Below are 19768 nucleotides of genomic sequence, written 5' to 3'. Positions count from 1 at the left end.
TAAGAAACAAGGAACTTCAAGCCACAGAGGAATGAAGAAGCTCACCATCCTGTTTACTAAGAGGTTATGCAGCAATACTAGCTCAATGTTTCAGACAGTTGTGTGAAAAGCACACGGCAGCACACCAATCTCCCAGAGCAGACCTATTACAGTGACTGGAGTGGGGATAACGTATGTGTGCCATTATTTAGGAACAACATTACCTCTGTGATCGAATCACAGAAGTATTGTAAGAACAAATATAACTTATACGTTGGCCCAACTCAAGACAACAACAACCACATTTCAGTACAATTCAGATCAATTTATAATTAATAAAAGCTTAACAAGCAAAACTGACAGGAATTTACACATAAATGAAATTGGTTAAACATAAAAAAGGCATTTTGTCATTTATCAGTCATCGCAAACTCATTATTTCCCTATGAGACAAAACCAAAATTACTCCCTGATATATTTTAAAATCATCAATACACAATATCATAATTAATTTTAAATAGATCTATAGACTGGACAGTTCTAGCCTTTTCACACCAACCTGAATTAACAGGTTATTTAAAAGACTTTAAAGTGAGACCACATTCGGTCTGTTTTAACAAGTGTGTAGAAGACAACAATGAGTAGCATTAAGATCATCTGTTCTCTTTAGGTCTTAATGCTAACAAGCCTTTGCTCTATTCCATTTAGATATAGCAATGTATATTGTCAATTCAAATTCTCATCATTGCTTTTGGGGATTTTCATTTTCCTTCTTTAATTTGAATGTAATTGTCCCTATTCATGACTCAATCTTCTTTGTAAAGAATGCACTGATGGAGATGGTGGATGTACATAAACATTTGAGTTACAACTGTAGATGTCAAGTCAGGCGCGGGGTCAATAGCAGTTTAACAGCAGAATACATGGACATTTACATTCAATAAAGACATCGCTGGTGCTCCAATTATTAATACAATCAATAACAGTCTAACTAAAGCCATTTACATAGACAATCATGTTTCAAACACACAAGGATAAACGATTTCAACAGGGTCACATTCACTAGGCACCAAATGGTTATTTTATAAGATGCTATACCCATTTATACATGCTAAACACATCCCTGGGTTCAGTTAACTAATCCCTATTGCATAAAGTTTCCTAGTGCCAAAAGAAGAAAACTTGCACACTAGACCACAGAGGAGAGTCTGAGCATCAGTTCAGTTCGGTTAAATGTGGGGGCGAGGGTGGGGGAGGTTTCACAGTGTTACTAAACAGCTTCAAATGGCATCCTGTACACCATATTCTCTCCATGATCTGCACTGATCTGAACACAAAGGATGGGTGAAAGCAATATGAATGCTGCCTACTGGGAATTTGTCCCAACCAGATTGGGAAAGAAAGTGATTTCAGACTATGAAGACATACCCTCACAGATGCAAATGATTCTTCGGACTTCCTCCTCCTTTATATCCATTTGGTATATGACATGAAAAGGACAGGGTCCATATTCAAGCGCCTCTGAGCAGTAGTACAGGGGATCAGGTGCATACCCTAATTCATTATGATTGTCGATAAGGCAAAACTGATGCTAGATCAGCACCTAAGACGCTATGATTACGAATCCAAAATATGCTGCCCAATGTACATGCAAACCCAGAGGAAGATCTCAGTGTCACATTAAGTAACATGTCCATAGCGGTCATGGAGAGATGGGATGACGCACAGCTTGAATGTCAAGTGGTAGTGGGTAGGAAGGTTTCAGAGACAGAAATGTCCTGTCACATCCAGAGGAGACGACAGTTGGTTGTTCAGAGTAAACTTAGCACTGACTCCATACTGACCCCCTGTGGCCACAGTCACAAAACTACTTTCAAAAACAAAAACAGTCAAAGGATCTGAAGTGCAAGTTTTCTCCTGAAGTGCTTCATCTTGGGTTTCCATTTGAGTGCTTGAATGATATAAGCTAGCACCTCTTACATAAAGAATATAGCATCTCCTTCAAACTAGTGTGGGTGGCAATGACCAAGTGATTAAAGTGCAGGGCCAGTAAACAAACGGTTGCAGGTCAAACAAGGTGAAAAATAAGTTGAGGTAAGGTGAGCCATGAGCAAGGCGTGTATCCCCAACTGTTTATGTCAGTTGCTCTGGGTGACACCATCTGCTAAGTCACTAAAATTTCAATGCAGCATTGCCGCTAGATCAGTAGCTTACTGAAACCCTCACTAACACCTTGCAAGACACACATGGATGAATGAACTGTGCAACCGCAGAACCATAGACAAATGTCGAACATTTTAAAACACTCTCTAGATAGGTCTACCTCATCAAACTTGGGAAGGTAAGTATGACCGCATGCTACAACACTACTCTACTGTCTTTCACCTGAAATGTAGCATTCTACAATCCAACTTTGTCTCATTGTAGCCAACGACTAAAGGCTAGCTAAAGTAGAAACTCAGTAGCAGCCTGGTGTGTATACACTAGTGTCCACAATGACCCCCATTCCCCCGTCCAAGCATTTTAGTCATTCAGCTGATGCTCTAATGCAGAACAACTTACATACGTTATTAATAGCGTACATTTATTACCTATAGTATTTCTCACCTTTAAACAAAACGGAGGACAGGGGATGAACAAGCCAATTGGAAGCGGGTGTGATTATGGCCATGACTGAGGGGCAAGGTGGGAAACTTGCCACACAGAAACCATAGTTCCCACAGAGTCAGAGACACGTAGAGTCACGGTCTAACATCCCATCAGATAAACCACGCATATCAGTGCTGTACATTTATAGGGAATAGGTTGGCATTTCAGACACTAAATGTCAATGTCTACAAAAGCGTCTGTTGGTTATACAGCTAAACGCTTTAAGTATTGTAGTAAACAGACAAAACAGCAACTTGTTTACAACCCAAGGAAAAGCACTGGACCCCAAACCAATACCGTAGAGAACTGAATAACCACACACTAAACCCTGAATTGATACATCATACGCACACACGTTATAAACTGCATGGGGTAAATGAATTTGAAAGCAAACCCGTTTCAATGTTTGACAATAAGACTTGACGTCAAGAATGAAAATATGTAGGATTTTATCATTGGGATTCCCCTCAAGATTCTCAAAAAGCAGTTTAACACAATGTACCAGCTTCACAGAACTGGATTGAGCCTAGGACTAGGCTTAACTTTTCTCTGCAAATTCGGCCCAATATTCGGGAGAGTGTTTTTTTTTTTTTTTTTACGTGTCCTATAATCTACATATTACACATTTAACATTTAATTGCTCTGTGTTTAAATTTGTACTCACAACAACACATGTACACGAGGAAAAGGAGACCAGGGATTGGACAAGACAGACATGCCCCTGTGATCTTCCCCTTGACATTATCTGGATGACGCCTAAGGAGCAAGCGGTTGGGTTGCTATGGCATTACCAAACACAGTTGTTATGGGTTCACTGCCCATAGTAACCCATCGAAGGGGGGCGGCAGCATTGTATGTAGGTATCCACGGCAATAGTTTCTGACATGTCCAAAGCCATGCCACAGGTTGAGATGTTTCAAGACGGAGACACTGCCAATGCGGGCCTGTTCCCAGCATTCCGCAGCCTTCCCAACGACCTCAACTCCAGTGACGGAGCCGCGACGACCACCATCACCGAATAAAGAGCATGTTTCCTTGGATCAATGAACACGCCCACTAGGGAACACTCAAGGGACTGATGAACGTTTTGAAACTACATGTCAAATCAATTCATTTGCGGGCACATTTTTGCAGGAGGTATTCAGGGCGGTTGCTAAAGCTCTCAAAACATACAGCACAAGCAGCCCCCCCCCCCCCCCCCCCCGCTCAGGCTGCTTCAAGACAGACATTATTTGGGGGGAAATGTAAGGATGTCTTCTCACTACTGAACGGGTCCCTACGTTGGCGATCCGGTTGTGACAGCAGCTAGTTGAGGTACAGGGTCTGCTTCATGAACTCGTAGGTGGTGAAGGCCACGGCTTGAGAGGGCACACATCGGATGTAGTTGAGAGACAGGCCTCGGTACAGACCCTTCTTCACCCCATACTGGTGGTGCACATACTTCAGCGTCTTGGTCAGAGTGCTGGGCAGCAGGACACGAGCGGGAAACACAAACACACACAAACAGATGTTCATTATACAATAACAACAGCAACAGAATTCTAAAATGACAACACATCTGGTTGGGAGGCGTCGAAAAGGCTAGCCTGCCAGGGTCAGTCGGTTTCTGAGTTATAAACTGTGCTAATAGTGCAGGCTAAGAGAGAACAGTTCTCCGTTTCAGCCTGAATCTGACAGGACCCGACAGAAAACATTTCCTGGGACTTGTAAGAGGTCAAGTTTCAAGTTTATTAAGGTCATGTAAGAATTGACCTTGACAAGGGCCCCAGCTCCAGGAGAGGCAAAACAGCCACATAACATCAACCACCATGTTTTTCAGCAGGTTTTAGGTTCATTATGGCCAGTATGCTGAATTTTTATTGCATCAGACCATCCCACCTGTTTCCAATCTAAGTGCCATTCATTTTCAGCGAGCTCCAGGCTCTTACATTAGTCGGTCCCTCTCAGAAAGGCATTTTTCTTGCAACCTCTTCTTGGCTGCTGGGCACGGAGGTGACAACTAACTATAAATTGGAAGACTGTGACCACAAGGTGCAACAAAGTTCTGTAACTATCCAGCTCAGGTCCCCCTTCATTGCCTTCCTATCATCCTCACTAAACGTAGTGGCAAGATGCATTCGCCGTTTCATCGATTTGAATTTCTTTATTATTGTCACAAATAATGGTAACCAGAAATGAATGGTGGAATGATGCAAGGAGATGCGCACGTGTTTATTATGACTCCATTTATTTCTGTCAGTCGTTAAGAGACACTATGATTATATAGAATTACTACACAGCGCTTCCGTTTCTGTTCCCCCAATAAAAACGATTAGTTAGAACGAAGGAGGCTTCCGCCATCGTTTGGATATGGTTTGATTCAACGTCAGACCACTGGCTAAAACAGCTACCTGAAAAGAATGTTGGGTAACAGTTGTGGTAATATGTGTAACCTTATGTCACCTCAAGACGAAATGTGGGCAAGAATTAGGAAAGTCATGTAATTCAGACATTGTAATGTAATCATAGAATAGTAGTGGTTACAAAAACTTCGTTATTTTGTAAGCTGTTACCTGAAGACATTTACATTATTTGGATTGCTATTTTGGCCAAATACATAACAGACTGAAAGAATAGCACAGCAGAAACATAATAGTTAACTCCTAGAAATATGTAGTTGCCTTCCTAGGGTCTTGCTCTCCTTGCTAAACATGTTCATTCTCTAATTAAAGGAAAAATATACTGCGATATATACAGTTACCGTCCAAAGATGATTTTTATATCCAGCCCTATTTGCCTGTCACTAACTGAACAGATTAAAAGAAAGACCGCTGGTTTTCTGAGGAGACTATTCTTACCCAGCCCAGCCAGTAGCTGCTGCAAAAGATTTGTTTTAAACATTATTAGAGGGATAAAGGGTAGAAGGACAGAGTTCCAGGTGGGAAGTAATGATGTGGCACGGTGAAAGATTCATTCACGTTCCGCTGCTTTAGTCCTCTGGAGGAGCTAACCGGGCTGAGGACTCAAGGATACCCACAATCAACTGAACTCCTATATCAAAGCCACGTCGAAGAATTCAAACTGGGTATTTTGCCTTTGAGATCATAATTAACTAAATTATATGGAAAGGAATATGGGGTTCTAAGAGGAAGTTTGAGCCACTTACAGACATTTCTCAGAGTCAGGGAGCACCACACCCAACTGCATCCGTCTCCTGGCAACATCCAGAGGATATCTGGGGGAGGAGGCGCGGAGAAGGAGCAGGTCTGTCAATCAATCAAATCATTCAACCCACCCGATACGTCCAGCAGGTCAATCACCACCACACTGTCAAGTTGACGCATGTCTTTCAATCCAATCACTCCACACAGCAGGCATTCATTCATTCAGACGATCAACCTACGATATTGTCTGTGCGACAGCTCCAGCCACCCCTCCACACAGCAGGCATTCATTCATTCAGTCGGTCAACCTACGATATTGTCTGTGCGACAGCCCCAGCCACCCCTCCACACAGCAGGCATTCATTCATTCAGTCGGTCAACCTACGATATTGTCTGTGCGACAGCCCCAGCCACCCCTCCACACAGCAGGCATTCATTCATTCAGACGATCAACCTACGATATTGTCTGTGCGATAGCTCCAGCCACCCCTCCACACAGCAGGCATTCATTCATTCAGACGGTCAACCTACGATATTGTCTGTGCGATAGCCCCAGCCACCCCTCCACACAGCAGGCATTCATTCATTCAGTCGGTCAACCTACGATATTGTCTGTGCGACAGCCCCAGCCACCCCTCCACACAGCAGGCATTCATTCATTCAGACGATCAACCTACGATATTGTCTGTGCGATAGCCCCAGCCACCCCTCCACACAGCAGGTTGACATGGGTCTTCAGCACCAGCACCTCTGGATTGTCTGAGGACGGTCGTCCAAGCAGCTCGGGGAAGTGGGTCAGACCGAGACTCTTCAACGTGCCAAAGGTAAAGAAGGAGAACCCTGGAGGGAGGGAGAGTGCAGGGAGAGAGAGTGGAGGGAGGGAGAGATTGAGAGCAGAAGACGATTACATAAATGTGTCCAGCAACTGAGAGAACAGAATAAAAGAGTAGTGACTGTGAGAGTGCTGGCATGTCCTCACTATGTGGTGGGAGAGGAGCTACCTCCATCCCTGAGAGTGCTGACATGTCCTCACTATGTGATGGGAGAGGAGCTACCTCCATCCCTGAGAGTGCTGGCATGTCCTCACTATGTGGTGGGGGAGGAGCTACCTCCATCCCTGAGAGTGCTGGCATGTCCTCACTATGTGGTGGGAGAGGAGCTACCTCCATCCCTGAGAGTGCTGGCATGTCCTCACTATGTGGTGGGGGAGGAGCTACCTCCATCCCTGAGAGTGCTGGCATGTCCTCACTATGTGGTGGGGGAGGAGCTACCTCCATCCCTGAGAGTGCTGACATGTCCTCACTATGTGGTGGGGGAGGAGCTACCTCCATCCCTGAGAGTGCTGGCATGTCCTCACTATGTGGTGGGAGAGGAGCTACCTCCATCCCTGAGAGTGCTGACATGTCCTCACTATGTGGTGGGAGAGGAGCTACCTCCATCCCTGAGAGTGCTGGCATGTCCTCACTATGTGGTGGGGGAGGAGCTACCTCCATCCCTGAGAGTGCTGGCATGTCCTCACTATGTGGTGGGAGAGGAGCTACCTCCATCCCTGAGAGTGCTGGCATGTCCTCACTATGTGGTGGGGGAGGAGCTACCTCCATCCCTGAGAGTGCTGGCATGTCCTCACTATGTGGTGGGAGAGGAGCTACCTCCATCCCTGAGAGTGTTGGCATGTCCTCACTATGTGGTGGGGGAGGAGCTACCTCCATCCCTGAGAGTGCTGGCTCACAGACACCTCTGTAACACGTCAGCTGAAATTCATTTGTTGGGCTCATTTGAAGGAATGTGTGTATGGTGTGTGTGTGTGTGCTGTCACCTGCGTATGGAGCCATGCCAATGAGGGTTGGGGTCAGCCCCTTGTAGAAGCCTGGGATTCCTCCTTCCTTAAATAGAAAGGGTAATTAGCTCAAGGAAAGATGAACACAACGCATCAAGTAGAGCATCAAATCACATAGACACATGGGGTAGGAAAACTTGCAATGACTCAAGTTATAATTGGTCTACGCTACTCTTCAACTCCAAGGACGTCATGGTTACGGAAAACAGGTATTTAAAAGGTTTATAGTCTGTAAAACCGGTCAAAATGATGCCCTTTAAATGTTGCACAGAGAATTGCCTTTACTGCAGCTGTTCCTAAACTGCTTTGCTCCACGAGAAGCAGAGACTAAACAAAAAAAAGTTGATGTCAATTAAAACATGTAGATGTCAACAAGAAGCATTCATTCTATCCATTTATAACTATGTTCAGATGAGCAAGGAAATAGTCTTCTATCAACTCTGCAGCAATGTCATCATATTATGGTAACAACTGTTTCAACTTAGCTTTATCTTGTTTTATTAGAAGCTACAATAACAAACCTTTCAATCTGTGCAGGGTGAACTCTAGAACTGTTTGGTTTACCTTTATAAATGTTTGTGAACACATTGGATTACGCAGTTGTTTTCCTGCATCTGTCTTGTCTTAGCTACACAAGACAAATAAATTGGAAGCGTAAAATCATGAAGACGCATCGCTTTTGCTTGTGGTGTAGCACGTCTCAATTGATCACCATGAGCTCTTAAACTCTAGTCTAGCCCAGCCATAAGTAGGAATTAAAAAAATTATAGGTTGGAACAAGATAGGCGAAAAAAGCCTACCTTTATGTATATTGTCTGGAAGGCGTTTGCGATGCCAGTGTAGCGATGGTGTCCTTTGACTTGGTACGCCAGACGAGCTCTGATCACATCCAGAGGGTAGGTACATATCACCGCTGTCATCCCTGAGCAAATTACACAGCAAAGAAAAACAACAGCATAGTTGAAATAACGTCAGCACAACAACGACGAATGCGGCCGTTTTGACGAAACAATTGCGAACACTATTGTAACTGAATCAATCCGGAGTGAGAACAGATGGTTTGAGCATTTCCAGTCGTCCATGTGCTGCCCTTTGGACCGTCCCGTTTTGACCTGTGAGAGGCCTCATGTCCGCACTCAGCTTCTCTCACCTGCCAGTGAACCTGCCATGAGCCGGTGGATGTGTCCAGAGATGCCCAGCTGTTTACTGAGGACTTTCTTGTACTTGTCGAAGGCCATGAACTGGATGGCTCCATAGGGGAATATCCTGACCATCATGGCGCCGTTGCCTTTATACAGCCCCAGGTAACCTTCCTTCTTTGGCACTGCACGGAGAGTGGCTAGCACTCCTGGAGGACAGAAAGAGCGGAGAGAGCAACGGGAGAAAGGATACATGTCACACTGATGAAATGTGTTACAAAAGGAAACACAAACATGTTATGGACAGATGTCACAAAACCCCAATCCCAAATCAGCAGTGTTAACCAGACTTTACCCAGGTCTTTGTAGTGGGGGCTGTGGGCTTGGAGTAAGATCTTCACTCTGTCCAGAGGAGCGATGGTGGATTTGGCACAGCATCCAGCTACACCTAAACACATCCAGACATCAACATCAGCAACTCTGAGTCAAATAAACATTCAATTAATATTCAGGAAATTACTGGTGAAATAAACGTGCTTCACCCAGAAACAAGACATGTGAGTTTAGATGGAGGACACTGTAGATACTTGTACATTTCTGCCCTTTCCTATTTGCACTTCTGGTTAGATGCTAACTGCATTTCATTGTACTGTACTTGTGCTGTTCGATGATGATAAAGTTGAATCTAATCTAATGGATTCTACTGCTGGCCTTCTACTGTTGGTTTGTCAGTTAATCCATCCAGGGTTCTAACCGGCCTATCGAGTTGGAGGCGCGTGACCTAAATTACTACGATGTAGAAAATAGTTAAAGTTCAATAATGTTGAACTGGCTATTGTGCTTCCATGTTTAAATGACTAATTACAGAGTAATAACACCGACATAACAGGCAGATGGGTGATTACAGAGTAACAATTATGACAACTGGGTCCTATGATGACTCAGTGGCTTCCCTGGGTACTGTACCTATATATTTGTACAGGATAAAAAAAACAGCACATTAAGTGTCAATGTTCCCTGCCCTAGATAGCTTAATCTGGACTAAAATGCACTTTCACTAAAGAACCTCAGTTAAAAACTGTTTTTTAATCCAGGTTCAAGAGGAGCTGGCTTATTCTGGGTCTGTGAAACCAGCCCACGAAGTGTAAATGCATCCCATTTTGCCAAGGTGTAGACATATATGAAGGCCTATACATCAGAACCAGGCTTTTTTTTTTTTTTTTACTTAATGAGTATGTTCGGTGTAGCATTTATGCTTGATAATCACTAGTGAAGTCTGCGATTTCCCTTACCTCCCGCCACAAAGGAACGGACAAAGTGATAGTCCCCCTGAGCATGGCTGGGGATTGCTGGATGACCAGGGGTGGAGACCGCAGCCTCCGTCGCCATGACGTGCTCGTTCAATCAGGACCCTAATGAACCCATAACTATGTAAAGGAAAAAGTTACGTCATTTAATTCCCACCGGTTGTTACAACTGACATCACTCAACATTACCGGAAGCATAGCCCCATGCATCCCACCACTGGCTCGCCGATGAAGCTAAGCAGGGTTGGTCCTGGAAGGGCTCTGGATGGGAGACCAGATGTTGCTGGATGTGGTGTTGGAGGGACATTAGGAGGTTCTAATCTCTGGTCTTAAGACTGAATGCCCAAGCCCCAGAACAGGTGGTGGCCCTGATGATGGCATGGTCTTTTTATGCTAATTTAAACAGGCTAATCTGTCTGGCATAATATCACTCCTCACCTCTCCACTTAATACCTAAGCCAAAGTGGAGACGTTTTCCCCTACTAAAGCGTTTTAAAGTGCCTTGGAAGAATGGCTACATATAGTTACATTCAATTCATTATCATTATACAACCAATATACTGACAATGACATTCTGTCACGGGACACTAATGCAAAGCCTAACGATGCATGCAGATAATTAGTGAAAAAAGCACAATAAAGTAATTGTTTAGTTTAGCCAGGTTTGTAACTAGCTAGTCACGTATCAAAACACATAGGTAACATAGTAACCTTAGACGAGGTGAATGTACCTGGCTAGCTGTCATACTCGAGCTATCGCGTTACGTTAGCAGATAGATTAGCAAGCTAGCCAAATACATTTCCAGTCTACCATTGGAACAGACCGTTCAAACATTCGCTCAACGTTCAATCCGCAATTGCTGTAATGCTAGCTAACTCACTGAGCCATCTTACCTACTGCAAGGTCAACACTGTCAGATGAACCAACGTTGCACCACGGAGCTATATTGCTATCTGCAGCGCTAGCATTGCAGGCAGACTTCGTCGCTTCCTGATTGCCCTAGTTAATAAACCTCTCAGTGAGTTCAGTTTTCCGGCACTATTTACGGGAGTCATGTGTAGCTAATAAATAGCCTAAAGTGATCAGCAAACTACAGTAAAAACATTTGACTACACTGGATTACATTTGTTTATAGAGGCACGTGTTTCGTGCCCTTCATAGTGCACTGTCGCGAGCAAATGACGCAATTGATAGATAATAGAAAGGGAATAATAAAACAATAAATGTGTCAATTAATAACAACATGTCAACTATCCAAAACCGTTCTAATAATTAGATGGACGTTGTAACATGGTAATCGTGCCTAACAGGCTAGTGTTTTAAATGTGTTGTTATTACACTGTTGTAAAACATATATTCATTTTGATAGAGACGAACACACAGACGTGTTGTCTTAGCTCAGGTTTAGTTCGATATTGTCGGATACGACAAAATGGACAAGCATACCTGCTCCATTCCAGGTTTTCCCGATGACCCTTCACTCCAGAGCCGAGCCGACTCGAGACCGTAGGTCGCGTCTGGGAGAGAGGGCTGCCTCGAATGGATTGATACTAGGAAGGATTACGCTTTAAATGGTGTTTTATTCAGTATGGCTACAGGCGTATATTACTCTTTCAAAAGGTGCTTGATAAAACAGTATTACTAAATGGTGCCAATGTAGCAGCGTTGTAAAGAAGAGCTAACCAGCCATATTTCCGAGGGAAACCTATGGAGTGGAGTATTATTAGCAATTCAGACAGTACATCTGTCTCTCTCTGGTATGTAAAGTATTTGAGCTGCCTTTTAAAGTCAACGTGTAAATAAAATGCACAACAACAATACATCATATTTGTGACATTCACGAATCGCTTAGACGGACATCCAATTCCACGAATGTCAAATACTTTACTATATATTTTTTCGGACATTCGGTCAAGTGTAAAAAGAAACTGCTCTGCTCGACGCGGCAATGTTGCAACAACATTGTTGGCTTCCGTCCCTAAACTCGTGCGGAAAAGAAGTAGCCCATGAGCCAAGTCCGGTGTCGTGTGTGTGTATATCTATACTTTGGATTTTAACTATACGGCTAGCCTTAAATTGAAAATACGTACCACCGTCGGGTAACATGTCTATTGATTAATAGGTAGGATACATATATTATTTTACATGTATTTAGGATTTTATTTAGCCGTATACGAAATGTAATTTTGCAGTCCGGCGTTAGCTACATTGTAATAATCATGTCGATCCACTTCACAGATCATTGGTTTGACAAGGTGTTTTTTGTTGTGAACTTGTGACGGTGTTGGGTGACCAGCCAAATATGGACCCTGTTTGGCATGGCAGGCCCAGCGCCATTCCTTTCGTTAAAGGGACACTGTAGGGATAACTGAAAGGATAACTGCGGGTTCACTAGGCCAATTTACTGAACAATAGTTGAAGGACATAGCTGGTATCTCGACAAGTTCTAACCCAATACCACTAACCCACATAGATACATGATGCCACATACATTTTCTGTTTGCATAGACACACATTTTATTTTCCTAATGCAACCTGCAATAAAAAAAATCAAAATGTCTGCTTAAAATTATAAAACAGTTTCTAGGCTCTCAAGATGTATTTATTTTATTCAGAAAAAGAAAATCAAAGTGGACATGTCTGGTTGTGTTATAGCATGCATGGACTGGAAACGGTTCCAACCTGATCTGTTTTCTTCTACAATTCCCTCCAGGTCTTTGTAAACCTTTTCAACATGGTGGGAAAATAACTCAGCATTTTGTTTTCTGTGTGAGTCAGTAATCCTCTAAAAAAGCAGGAAGAGAGAAAAAAAGGGAAAGTTGAAGCACAGCTGAGACCAAACTTCACCTGGTTCCTATGCCGGCTGCCCCATCTCCTCCCTCTCAAATTCTCCACTATGCCTCCTACTCCCAAACCCTCTAAGAGACAACCTCCACCACAGACAAGGAATAGCAGCAAGTTGATAGCCACAACCAGCACCACCAAGAGGCAAACCTCCAACTCTAGCAAGCCAAGAGGGAGTACCTCGGGGAGCCCGCAGTCGAAACCAGAACCGACGCGAAGATCCACGACCAGGGCCAAGGCACAGCCGGCCAGGAGCCCCGGTGGGGGTCGGGGTCCAAGCCCGGGTGCCTCGCTTGCAAAAGTTAACCAGGCCCACGGTGGGGTCGCAGGGTCAGTTCATTTAAGAAGCCGGGGTGTTCCTCAGCTCCAGCATGGTGTGGGAGAAGACCCCCCCTGCCGCAGGATGTCATTACGGGGCATGGGGAGCTCCAAGCAGTTCCCCCCCTTGGCGCTGAAGCCTAGCAGGCGTGGGAAGATAGCCAGTGGGAGGGGGGCGAGGGGAGGGAGTGGGACAGGGTGTCAGAGAGGGAGTGAGAGAGGGAGTGAGCGAAGGTCGGATAAGTCTCATAGTGTAGGCCACAGTGTGGGTAAACAAGAGGAGGGCGTTGTGTGCCGTGATAATGAGGCTAGACCTCTGAACTCGCAGACTGATGAATTCGCTGTTGAAGAGGAACAGGAAGAGTTAGTTGTCTGCAGTGGTGACACGATAGGTGCTGACCCACACGGTAAGATTGCTGGTCATAGTGGGAAGGGCAACTCAAAGCTCACTGAGGCCACCAGTGTTGACCAACAACAGGAAGCGCTGGTTGACAATATTGATGAGGACAGTTCATTCAGCCAGGGTCATGAGCATGACGACTCTAACGGTGTCGACATGCCGGCGGAATTATTCAGCTCGGAAGGTGAAAACGACACCAAGGCAAACCTGGGAGATGAGCAGCCTGACATGGAGCCAAGAGACAGAGATACCCATGCAGAAGAGCACGGAGGTAGGGAGACATTGGAGAAGGAAGGGCAGGAATCAGGTGGGGAGATAGAAGAGAAGACGGATGAAATAAATGCGAGCAGGGAGGTTGAAGAGAGAGTTGAGAAGGCGAAGGAGACCAAGGAAGGTGAAGAAAAAAAAGAGGAGAGACGGGAGAAAGTGGTTGTCAGTAGATCTCCGGATGAAAGCGTGTCATTCTCTCAGCCCCAAAAGCCACCTCAGCAGGATGAAGTGTTGATGATGCAATCAAAGTCACCTGTTCATTCCGTACCTGTCTCTTACACAGCTACCTCAGACCAGTCACCCCCCTCTCTCCCACATCCTCACCCACCCTCTCCGCCATACGCCACAGTGTCATTTGACACAAAGCTTGTGAACAAAGGTGCTAAACAAATCCAATTTCCCCGAACTGTTGAAATCCATGTACCCTTAAAAAATCCATCTCACATCTGTGAAACATCACAGGCTAGCCCTCTGAGTCGTTCAGGTTCCTTCCTTAGTGAACCCCACAATTCCCTGTGTGTAACCTCAGCTAAACCAGCACCCAGTCAGAGCCTAGTGTGTCCTTTCCCTCTAAAGGCTGGACAGCCTCTCAAATCAGTGGACAAAGAGACTGAAAACAGCATGGAGTCCTCGAAACACAGCAACCCCAAAAACATGTCATCTTTGTCACACCTGTACACCAACATGCAGGTCTCCACCAGTATGTCTGAAATAAAAAAAGATGTTGCCATGACTGTGTCTATACCAGACCTGGGTCCTGTCCCAAAGAGCCACAGCCCAGAAGAGCTACCACCACTATCATCACCATTAATCATCCCACACACAAATATAGTCGTTTTCACGCCTGGAACTGAGTCAGACAAAGACATCCTGCCTGTGTCTTTATGTGACATAGGTTCTGTACCAAAGCCTCACAACAAGAACCAGGACGAGCGACCACCGTTACTCGGATACACAATCAGTGGGTCTGAACCGGTCGCATACGAGCAACCGCAATTACTCCAACCTAGAATCACTGGATCTGGACCAGTCATAGACAAGAAACCACAATTACTCCAACACACAACCGCTGGATCTGAAGAAATCTCAGACATTGCCTCAGTCTCTGTATCTGAACTGGTTTCAGTGCCAAATAGCTCTTCCAACCCTAACCATGGGAGCTCCAGCTCCAGGTTTTCTTTCACCTTCTCCTGCAGCTCAGAGAGCACTCAGTCCTCGTACTCCTTTGACACTGAGTCTGAGCATGGGTTTGGGGCTCCTAGCCCCACTGGACACCCTGGCCTGGACTTGGGAACGCCAGAGGAGGGAACGTCTTTTTCCAGACGCCTCCAGATCACCCAGAGGAGGGAAAAGAAGAAGAGGAGTAGGTGTGGAGGATGTGAGCCCTGCCTGAGAAAGATCAACTGCGGCCAGTGTAGCTGCTGTCTAAACCGCAGGACTGGACACCAAATCTGTAAGCTGAGGAAGTGTATGGAGCTGAGGAAGAGGAGGCCCATGTCACTGCTTGCAGTAACATCTACTCAGGTAAGAGTTTCTCTATGATGAATAGTTGACTTTGGGCTAGAACCAGAGCAGTGTGCTTACAAACTGCTCGTGAGCCTCATAATGTTTTGATTTTTTTTAGACGATTTACCAACTTTGTTTTTAACTGTTATAAGCAGTTTAAAAGCAAACATGGTTGACTGGAGTAATGTGGCTAACTACTCAAACTACACACATCTTTTGCAAATATAAATAAGTAGAGTAGTCAATCTCCTTTCAGTATCAGACCTGCCTAATTCTCTTTTGAAATAATGGGGACCATGGCTCAGCGTCTATCAGTGCGCCCATAAGTACATTGCAGGAATCGGTCATAAACAATACTTTCCCCATATTGACATTTACAAATCGACATGAGTGGCTAAACGGCAGTGCTGTAACAAACAATTTAAAGCGCGTATTTGCCAAGTCACGCCCCATCACCTTGTGCCATGAAATGTGGTCCCTCTCCTGAGGAACTCGCCATGAGATCAGCCATTATGGATTGACTGGCATTTCATATGTTGCAGCAGCACCGATCAGCATTTGATGCAAAGGCAGTTGAAAGCAGTGTTTTTTAGATGACTACCTAAAACAACATGCAGACATGTATGCACAACACGCATGCATATCAACCAGTCAAGGGTGTTTTTGTAATGCAATTTGGTACTCTCCTGTAAGTGTGATGTGTGGTAATTAGTATCGTGGTAAACTCTGCGGCACAGTGGCTCCCAGACCTTTTCGCTTGGTTGGTTTACTCTTCATTAGGGAAGAGTCAGTGGACCAGGACTAGGACCTCCGCAGGCCCAGTGTTTCAGAACTCATATCAGTTGATTGATGAGCCCTGGGTTGTGTGTGAGACAACGCCCCGGTGGTGTGTGTGTGCATGTGTAGGTGTGTACGTGTGTATGTAAGGTGTGGTCTGCTCTGCTGTGCTGCTCTCAGGCTGTTTAAACTGATGGTTTCACTTCCACATAATGACACCCTTCCTGGATGATTTACTTACTATCATGAGGGACATTCCTTAGAGTTGGTGTCATTAGTGAATTTATTTTTACGACCCGATGGTGTCATTCTGGTAATAAGAATAAGAATATGACCTGAAAACATTGACGAGTTACATTCTGTAGGACAGTGTGTGCGTGTGTGTGAGTGGGTGTGTGTGGATGCTTCCTGTCAGAAGGGAAAGCACTGTCACATGAGCCGGCTGCAGATAAGCACGTGGTGCCTGTGTGTGAGTGCGCACGTGCTAGTGTGTGTGTGTGTCTGTGTGTCTGTGTGTCTGTGTGTGTGTCAGTGTTTGAGAAGAGCCAAGTGCCTTCAGTCCAACATGTGGTTGCAGTGTGTTTGAGGAAATGAAAGAACTTCCAACAGCCTCAAACCGTTCGCCAGGCTCTGTACACCGAAGAGCCACTGAGTGGCGTCGTGAATGCAGGTGGGCTCTTAGCGTTCCCAAGGTACTGGGTATGTAGCAGGCAGCCAGACTGGACTCTTTGTGCTGAAGTATATCTGGTATCAATGAGCTGTGGGTTGATTGAGACTAGACTCTTTGTGCTGAAGTATATCTAGTATCAATGAGCTGTGGGTTGACTGTCTCTAGATAATGTCAGTAGTCATTTAATTTGTGAACCGAAATAGAGAGTTTATTTGTTAATTCAATGATTCCCAGCTGTACTAAATTCATACGTCAGTCGTTTCTTCTTATTTTGAGATTCGTCCTTTACGAGGTATGAGTCTGTGCATGCGCACGTGTGTGTGTGTGTACATATATCAACGCTTGTGTGTGTATATGTGTGTCAGAACGAGAAAGAGAGGGAGAGGGGAAGGGATGGGATTATGCTTGACAGAGGTTTTGTGAGCATTATTGGGAATGCCCTGTCATTTATTTCAGGCGTCTGTTACCTCAGTTCTGTTACACTCAGCATCGCTGGGTCAGCTGCGAGATATAGAAAGAGGAAGAGAGAGGAGAAGGATGGGAAAGAGAGGGAGGGAGAGAGGGAAAAGAGAGGGAGAGAGAGAGGAGGGGTAAGGTGGAGCGAAAGAGAGGGGGTGACGGAGAGAGACAGGGTTCCATGAAATATGAAAATGGTGGTTTATCCAGACATGGACGTATAATATAAATTTTTGGGAAAATGAGCGTAAATGTATTTAATAATTTATGTTAATGTTATTAATATAGGCGCAGTTTAAATATATTTCATCAGTCACTTAAAAATCTTCGCATCAGCCAAATTTGGATATTGACAATAATGAATCAACTGCATGTGTGTAAAAGAGAGACTAGTCTGACTTTTCAGCAGCCAACAACCAGACCGGCCTGTGAGTGTTTTTAGGAAAGCCATTTAGAGCCTTCACAGTTTGGTTGCAAAATTCCTACTTTATTTGGGCCTCTAATATATCAGACTGCAACTAAAATGTATTAGATGCTAATTAGACTACAACATTGCCTCAACACTCCTTGGATTCCTGTAGGATCGTCCTAAAACACATCAAACTGGGCCTGCCAGTCCATTAGGAAAAGCAGTGAGTGTGTGTAGTAGAGAGTGAGTTTGTTTGTAGTAGAGTGTGTGTTTATAAAGTATGTACAGTAAATAGTGTGTGTCTAAGTGTGTGTGTCTAAGTCACTGTAACTCACTGGACAGGCCAGTCTTGATAATCCAGACTTCACGCCCAGATAATGAAAAGTATAACTGTCAACTGTCAAACATGTAGTTTAATCATGCCATCTACAAAGGTAGATTAGAAATGAGTGTTTTCTACTCAATGGCAATTCCTTTTTGATGTCAACACAACAAGCTAAAGCTTGTGTGACTTTATTATGAAGTGCACTGAACTGAAAAAACTTTGCATTTCTGTGGTTTATTTATTTCAATTCAGTGTCCGGAAACAGCAAGAACTTTGCAGTCAGTCCATGAAAATTGTCTAGACCTAAATTAGCCTAGTGCAGCCCATATACTTTCAAAAGCACTTGAATGCAAAGTATTTATTTGAAATTTCCAAATTATTTTGTTGATTTATGCTAAAATGTTATAATAGTTCTGTTTAAGGAATTGTCGAAGAAAGTTCATTGTCTAACTGTAGATTGCTGTGGATAAGAGCATCTGATGAATTGATAAAATATAAAACAGACCACAGACCACTCTCAATCCCAGACCTCTGTCTGCAGCCAAACAAAAACAATAAACACAAAGCTTAAAGTCACCCTGCTTCAAGTGAGCATCGTTTTGCGTACATGCAGTTTCTGCTTGCCATGTAGCGTATCTGATTGATCACTGGGGGTTCTAAAATTGTGACTCGCGGTTCAGGGATGTTTTATGAGACATTACAGTGCTGTGACAGCTCTGTTCAAGTCTAGCCCTAGGGGGAAGACTGCTGCTGTTTTTCCCAGTGTTTGGACAGTGTGAATGGTGCCAGAGCCGTTCCCTTGGTGTGGTGCTGAAAAGGAAAAGGTGGACGTAGTGCGATGCGCGTAAGAGTCGGTGAGGGATGAGAGAAGGAAAGGAAAGGAGAAAGCAGGCAGACAGAAACTGGAAAAGTGAAGGGGGGAAGGAGAACACGTGAGGGCTGGTTTCACTCCTGGTCTGACTGCCTCCTCCTGGGCCTACCACTGGAGACCACTGCAAAAACCAAGCCCTGACACAAACACACACATTTTTCATGTCTTGATTAGACTTGTGAAAATATGTTACATCAGAATCACACTGTATTGATTTTTATAATTATTGATTTATTTGACTTTTTACTAATTTTAGCAGATGCTCTTATCCAGAGTAAGATGCAGGAGCAATTAGAGTTAAGGGCCTTCCTCAAGGGTACATCAACAAATGTATCTCCTTGGAAGCTCTGGGATTCAAACCAGTGACCTTTCAGTTACTGGCCAAACTGTCACCTATAGCTAATTTGAAATGTTGTCATTAGGTATTACATATCAAATTATGTGTGTTTATGCAAAATTGCCCTCTTCTCCATCCACTAGTTACCTGGATACGGTTTAACTCTGTTCATCAAACAGGTCCACTCACCTCCTTTCTTCCCTCATGTCTGGTTTCTGGGCAGCAGAAAGGCACGGTTAAGATAACAAGTGTCAGCAGACCCAAGCCAAGTCAGTGAACGTATTACCTACGACCTGTGTTTGCCTTGGCACTGCTGGTGCAGAACCCAAACAGCGTAGTTATAGTAGCAACGGTCATCAATATTGTTAAAAGGTTTCAAAAACAATTTGAATAAATTAAGGTACTTAAAATGTTTAGACATTAAAACCGTTTCACTGCCACTGCAACAATCTTCTATAACGTAATGGGACCAATAAAACTTTGAAATATATATTGACTGAATTAAAGCACACACACATTTTTCTGGCCCG

General features: G+C 44.3%; 2 protein-coding genes across 10 annotated transcripts in view; one reads left to right on the top strand and one right to left on the bottom strand.

The window, feature by feature from the left end:
• Positions 1-3208: 3208 nt before the first annotated feature.
• slc25a16 (solute carrier family 25 member 16) lies at positions 3209-11584 on the bottom strand. 4 transcript variants are annotated; one of them, XM_034292876.1, is made up of 9 exons: positions 11502-11584; positions 10040-10174; positions 9103-9195; positions 8759-8956; positions 8409-8530; positions 7588-7654; positions 6449-6611; positions 5774-5842; positions 3209-4090 (listed from the first exon to the last, which is right to left on the bottom strand). In XM_034292876.1, exons 2-9 carry the CDS (start codon positions 10134-10136, stop codon positions 3934-3936), a joined length of 966 nt encoding a protein of 321 aa, XP_034148767.1. In that variant the 5' UTR covers positions 10137-10174; positions 11502-11584; the 3' UTR covers positions 3209-3933. The 4 variants fall into 4 exon arrangements, with proteins under 4 accessions (XP_034148767.1, XP_034148766.1, XP_034148768.1 ...); XM_034292875.1 differs by lacking the exon at positions 11502-11584 and adding an exon at positions 10949-11232; XM_034292877.1 differs by lacking the exon at positions 11502-11584 and adding an exon at positions 10786-10933.
• A 123-nt stretch (positions 11585-11707) lies between these two features.
• Positions 11708-19768, top strand: part of tet1 (tet methylcytosine dioxygenase 1) — a 38360-nt gene continuing 30299 nt past the window's right edge. For 3 of the 6 annotated variants that reach the window (XM_020047381.2, XM_010870014.4, XM_020047379.2), the window contains exons 1-2: positions 11708-11812; positions 12769-15411. In XM_020047381.2, the coding sequence (XP_019902940.2) occupies positions 12952-15411 (2460 nt within the window). In that variant the 5' untranslated portion in view covers positions 11708-11812; positions 12769-12951. The other 3 variants (XM_020047380.3, XM_020047384.2, XM_020047385.2) reach the window with 3 other exon arrangements.

The sequence above is a fragment of the Esox lucius genome, chromosome 6 (assembly GCF_011004845.1).
Source record: "Esox lucius isolate fEsoLuc1 chromosome 6, fEsoLuc1.pri, whole genome shotgun sequence".
NCBI classification, from domain to species: Eukaryota; Metazoa; Chordata; class Actinopteri; order Esociformes; family Esocidae; genus Esox; species Esox lucius.
Note: the sequence above shows the minus strand (reverse complement) of the source record. Positions and strands in the feature narration are given on the sequence as shown.

Excerpts from the sequence above, each read along its gene's own strand:
- slc25a16 (XM_034292876.1), bottom strand. The coding sequence starts at position 10,136 with ATGGCGACGGAGGCTGCGGTCTCCACCCCTGGTCATCCAGCAATCCCC. Across the intron at positions 9,196-10,039 it reads CCGTTCCTTTGTGGCGGGAG|GTGTAGCTGGATGCTGTGCC; the intron begins GTAAGGGAAATC and ends GGATGTGTTTAG. Across the intron at positions 8,957-9,102 it reads CCCCCACTACAAAGACCTGG|GAGTGCTAGCCACTCTCCGT; the intron begins GTAAAGTCTGGT and ends TCTGTCCTCCAG.